Genomic DNA, 6,000 nt, shown 5'->3' with positions numbered 1-6,000 from the left:
ACATCGTGTTTTCATTCACCAAGCTCCCTTCCGACTACAAAACTCTGCCATTCTCTGATGTAGGAGATGTGACTCAAGGCCACACCGTGCACTTCTCCGTAAAGCCACCTCCTGGACCAGTTGGGTTTCTTGCTCTTTTTCCTTCTGAAGCAATCCTCTCTCTCCCACTAGGCCCCCTGAGTGCACTAAGCAGAGGTGCCGCCTCTGAGTGGAATGTGCCAGGCCCCAGAGCTGCCTCTGAGTCTGCAGGAGTGCAGAGTGGGCAGAGGGCTCTCTCTGCTGTTTTCCTTCAGGGCGTATCCCATCTCAGTCTAACAGGGAGGTGCCCAGAAAATAGGTGGAGGTGAGGGCCACTCAGCCCAGTGGCCCTCTGAGCTGTTCCTTCTTGACGGGCACACACAGCTCGCTTCTTCACTTTCTTTTCCATCCACTGCCGGGCCCAAGCCAGCCTTCCAGGGAGCAGCCATGCCTTACCTCTACCGGGCCCCAGGGCCCCAGGCACACCCGGTTCCCAAGGACGCCCGGACCACCCACTCCTCAGGCCAGAGCTTTGAGCAAATGAGGCAGGAGTGCCTGCAGAGAGGCACCCTGTTTGAGGATGCAGACTTCCCAGCCAGTAATTCCTCCCTGTTCTACAGCGAGAGGCCGCAGATTCCCTTTGTGTGGAAACGACCAGGGGTGAGTGGGGCGAGCAGGGGAAGGAGCACAGATGAGGCCAAAGCTCAGCAGCCCGTGCAGGAAGTGGAAACAGGGGTGCTGGGGAGGGGCCGGCTACACTCAGTGCAACTGAGGTGCACCATCCCAGTCTACTGTGGAAAGCTTTGCAGTTTGGAGGCAGAAAATGATGTACAGGCCTGGGATGCTCTGCGGTGGGGACCCGGGGCATCTGGTTGTACCCCTCCCCTGCCCCAAGCTCTCTGACTCCCACCAAGGCTGAGGACCTGGAGTCAGAGCGGGTCTTGTCAGCAGGTGATAGGCACAAATCAAAACCTTATACACAAGGACAGGCCCCCACCCTGTGTGTGGTAACACTGAGATCACGTACGTACAGTGTTCTGTGGCTTCTGGCCCAGAGCTGAGGTGCTCAGTGTGGATGGATGTTTGGCTCAGCAAGGTCTTAGCAACTGGGTGACAGATGGAATACAAGGGAAGCAGGAATCTTCTCCCCAGAACCATGCACCCCCCATTCCCAGAGATAAGGGTGAACAGTGCCCCACCTCTGACAGTCTGGTGGTGTCGTCCCAAGAGGCACCAGCTGGTCACTGGATCCCAAGAGGTGCTAGCTTGTGCCTGGGACGCCATGTCAATATTTGCGGTGCTGGATTAGTCAGGGCTCTACCTCTGACCCAGCGCCAGCTGGGCTGGCTTCCATTCCCTCCAGGTGGATACTGGCCTGGGAGTGGCTCTTGTGGGGTCAGGTTGCTTTTGGGCAAGGAGGGGCAGTACAAGGGATGCTGGTCCTACAAGTGAGATGCTGAGTGCCCATCTTATCCTGACAATTTGTCTCATGCATATAGTCATATCACTTAATTTCCCTGAGCCTCAGTCTCCTCACCTGTAAAATGGGAACAATAATGACTAACGCAGGCCAATGTCTAGCACACAGAAGGTTTCCAGTACATTACAGCTATTCTCACATTATTACTATTACTGATACTATTATTATCATCATTAGGATGATTATTAGCTCTGAGTCTCATCTTACATATGAGTAGCAAAGGACTCATCATAACTACCTCCTCACTATCTTCCAACATTAAAATAATGTTGATGATTAAAACAAAATTTTTTTAATGCACATTCACAAAACCTCTGGGCTCTTCAGGGGCAGGGCCAAAGTGAACCCAAGCGGCTGTTTCTGAAGTGGTAAGGGTTTTATTGCTGTTTCCTGCGGTAGGCAGTGTGGGGTGTATGTGTGTGCATGCACTTGTGTGTTTAGGAATTTGTGTATGTGCATGTGTGTGACTGTGTGCACACGTGTGTGGATATGCATGAATGTGGGGGGTGGGTGACTGCATTCATAGGCACACAGGTGCCTTGATCTTCACCTGCCAGGTAATTGATCCCACAAGGTGCCATTTTCCTGGGGAAATCACAGTGAGCATTCAGTGGCCATATCGGAGTTGGGGTGAAAGCTCCCAGGCACCTTCCTCACCACAACCTGAAGCCACGCTGGGATTGGTTTTGGTTCTCTGCATATGGCCAATTGCAGTGTGAGGTCAGGGCACTGGCAGATCACGTAGGGTTGCACTTTACAGACAGAATTAGTAGGTCATTCCCTGCTAAGTAAGAAAAAGGACATTTCCAAAATAAAAAAGCAGAAGTTACAAGACATAAAAGAGTGACCCTCTGAGGGGCACCGCCCACGACCATTAGGTCTCCCTGGGCTTATTTCCGGCCTTAACGCACGAACAAACGGGCGCGTGGGCAGCTGCCCAGGCTGCAGGCTGTGGGTGCATTTTTAACTGTGGGCAGAGATTTCCCTGCAGTTGATGTCAGGAGCCCTGGGAAATAGAGTTACAGAGAAACTGATTTCCTGGGCCCCTGGTAAGCAGAGCCCCTGGCCGGAAGCAGCGGCTCTTTCTGTTTGATCCAGTGTGTTGTACAAATGCTCATGTTCTCTACAGGCACTTGATACGAAAAGGTTGGAAGCACTTTTTCTCTTCCTTAAAATGGGGACAATAACGCAACTTATGGGGTCCTCATGAGGGTGAGCTGCATTACCACGAGTAGAGCACTTAGCAAAGAGCCTGGTGTGCAAAGAAACAGTGCCCATCCTCATTATTTCTACTGCTGTCATTGTAACCTAACACCATCGTCTCCTGACTCTAGGAGGGCCCCCATCCTTGCAGTCTGTATTGACGTCACCTAGTTTAAAGTGTAATCTGTACTCTACAACTCACCTACTTTTTGTCAAAGTTAGAATTCTCCAAGATAAAGGCTGGACACACAAACCAGCATGGAGGGCATCTTTGTCTCCCCCTTCAGAAGTCTCCCCTCCTGGGACCAGGGCCACCAAGGCCTGCCCAGCGACTCTCAAGTCCCAGATCTCCGTTCCAAGGGGCTGTCTTCCTTAGTATTATCTCCTCGGGCATTGCCCCAAATGCTGGGTGAGGCCTTCATCTACAGGCCAGGGCCCTTGATACACACAAGCCCCTGCCAAGATGCACCCCCACCTGCTACCCAGCCCATGCCCCCGTACCAGCCCTCTGTCCCTTCCTCATCCCGCTGTCTCCACCCAGGGCAGACCCTTTATTGATCTTAACCCAGGTCTACTGTGTTGCTGTCGTTCCCACGGACTCATTTTCAGAATCTGTTCGGCCTTTTCCTTTGTCTGCAACTGAGATTGTCCCTTTGGTCTGGTCCTCATTCTCGCACCCTTATCTGTTTCTTATTTAGGGGAGTTAGGAGCTTTACGTCATATCTTACAGATTTCTGTAAAATCAGGAGCAAAAGGGCTGAGGATGAGCATGGAGACTCTTTTTGCAGCATGGAGTCGCAGGGGGTCAGGGGGTGGCGAGCCATAGGGAAATCACAAGCGTTGCCAGGTTCCCTGCAGACCTCTGTGGCTTGGCCATCGTTTGCAGTGGGACTCAGCGTTACGCGGTGCACGTCTCGGCAGCCCGTGGGACCGTGGGGCTGGGCGGCCCTCCTCCCCAGCATCACCTTCTTGTCAAACACAGCTGTGCTTGGGGAGGGTGGGCAGAGCACAAAGCCAAGGGGACATCGGAGGGCAGTGGACAGCCAGGCTTGCCCTCAAGGGAGCCCAGGGCAAGGAGTGCACTGAGGGTGACTCAGGGAACTGGCTGAGAGGGGCTGGGAGGCAGAGAGGGTGATAGGCTCAACCTGGAGAGAAGGTGAGATCACCCCCAGGTCTCATGCAAGGCACTGTGGACCTGAGTGGAAGTGGGTGCACAGAAAGAGGAGGAGGGAGTATTGCGTGGGGTCTCCCAGCCTGATGGGGAGCAGCCACCATGCTGTCCACCCCTCCTTGTCTGCCTGTACCCATTTATTTTTGGCCAGGCAATTCCTCCCCCAATTCTCAGTGTAAATTCTCAGGACACCTCCCCGAAAGTGCCCACACCCCTCTAGCCCATGTGAACAACCCCTGTGGCAGACCTGTGCACAGCGTAGCATGTGACCACAGCCTCTCCTGCACGGTGAGCTTGCCATTCCCTGTGCTGCTCCCCTGACACCCAGGAGGGGTTGTCAGCTGTTCTGGGACAGCCCCAAAGGCCCCACAGCCTCCATCGTGCTGGGCACATGACAGGGATCGGCACACAGCTATGAACAGCAGCGTCTGGCATCTCCAGGCCTTGCTAGAAATGTGGCTTTTCTTCACTGGAAGCCCATGTGAAAGAAAGAATGAATGAAAAAGAAAGAGAGAAAGAAAGAGAAAAAGTGAGAAGGAGAGGAAGAGAGAGAGAGAGAGAAAGGGAAGGAAGGGAGGAGGGGAGGAAGAGAGGAAGGGAGGAAGGAAGGAAAGAAGGAAGGAAGGAAGGAGAGAAAGAGAAAGAAAGAAGAAAGATAGAAAAAAAGGAAGAAGAGAAAGAAAGAAAGAAAGAGAGAGAAAGAAAGAAAGAAAGAAAGAGAGAGAAAGAAAGAAAGAAAGAAAAAAAGAAAGAAAGAGAGAAAGGTGGCTTTTCCCTTTGTGAATTATTCACTGTGCTTAGTAGAGGAAAGTCTTCGGCTGAGCCCCGATGATGTACAAGGTAAACAGAACAGTCCCTGAAAGCAAACATTCCAGGGTGCTTGGCCCTTAGTGCTCCAGGAAAACCACCTGGTGGTAGGGCTGTGGGGTAGGGGAAGGGAGGGGAAGAGGGAGGGGTCTGCGTGCCTCCCTCGGGGCTTCAGGCATCTCCAGGCAGCAGTCTAGGTTCACTTCAGGTTTGTCAAGACCCCTGCAATTGAGACATCTCTGATCGTCCTATCACAGGACTGTAGCTTCAGGTAACCCCTTCCTCATGGCCTCCCAAACAACATTTCACAGGAACAAATGTACATCCAGGATCGACACGCACATGCAGGACACTCGCACCTAGACAATGCTCCCAAGTGCACATGCAACCAGCATACATGTGGAGCATACACAGGCACACACGTGTACCACACCTGGACACACACAACAAGGCAAGTCACAGGCACCTTGCACATGTGGGCATGTGGGCCGTCAGCATACACGCCACTCCCAGGCATCTAACCCAGGTCCACAGCCTAGCTGCCCCTTCCACACATGCGCCCGCAGAACCCCCGTGACTGGCACGTGTGCACATCAATTCCCAGAAACACTGACCCACAGAGGAGTCGGTCACACATCCAGACACCTCCCCAGTTTGTACCCGATGGCTAATTTGTGTTTACTTGGAGAGAGTTTCTGAGTTTTCTCCTTTTGTATTTTTCTCCTCATTGGGTGCGATTTGGTTTAAAACAAAAACAAAAACAAAAACAAACCTCTCCTGAACAAAGCAACCAATTGCAAGACAGGAGCTGGGAGGCGGTGGCAGCTGCAGGCACAGTTGGTACGGTTGACGGGGCCAGGCCTGCAGAAGGCTGGGGGAGGGGAGGGGCAGGGAGGATGGGAAGGAGGCAAGCATCCGGGAACAGCCCTGCCCCAGGAGCTAGCACAGCCTGCTGGGCAGGGATCTGTGGCTTTTGGAGTCCATTTTATGTCCACTTGAGGAGTGAGTAGCATTAGCAGCGGGGGCATTGCTTGCCAGGGCTATCCCCTGGCAGGGGCTGGGCAATCAAGACAGGGAGAGCTTGGGGGACTCCTGGGGTTCCCTTTGGGCAGGCACATTCTGCAACAAGCCCAGAATGTCTAAGCTGGCGACAGATAAGGATGCAGCCGTGAGAAGTTAAATGGTCCACTCTGAGCCCCACTGCTGAGTGGGGCAGGCTATTGCTGGGACTCTATCGAGGCCCACTAACATGATCCTGGTTTGCATTGTCCTTCTAGGCTCAGCTCAGAGCATTGTCCTTCTAGGCTCAGCTCAGAGCCAC

General features: G+C 53.1%; 1 protein-coding gene across 1 annotated transcript in view; it reads left to right on the top strand.

Moving 5' to 3' along the window:
* The first annotated feature begins 465 nt into the window (after positions 1-465).
* The window catches only part of CAPN9 (calpain 9), a 53,911-nt gene continuing 48,376 nt past the window's right edge, over positions 466-6,000 (top strand). The window contains exon 1 of the mRNA XM_054454341.2: positions 466-678. Coding sequence (XP_054310316.1) covers positions 466-678 — 213 coding nt within the window. The remainder of the gene's footprint in view (positions 679-6,000) is intronic.

This window comes from Pongo pygmaeus, chromosome 1 (assembly GCF_028885625.2).
Source record: "Pongo pygmaeus isolate AG05252 chromosome 1, NHGRI_mPonPyg2-v2.0_pri, whole genome shotgun sequence".
NCBI classification, from domain to species: domain Eukaryota; kingdom Metazoa; phylum Chordata; class Mammalia; order Primates; family Hominidae; genus Pongo; species Pongo pygmaeus.
The sequence above is the reverse complement of the archived record's forward strand: the minus strand, read 5'-3'. Positions and strand labels throughout refer to the sequence as shown.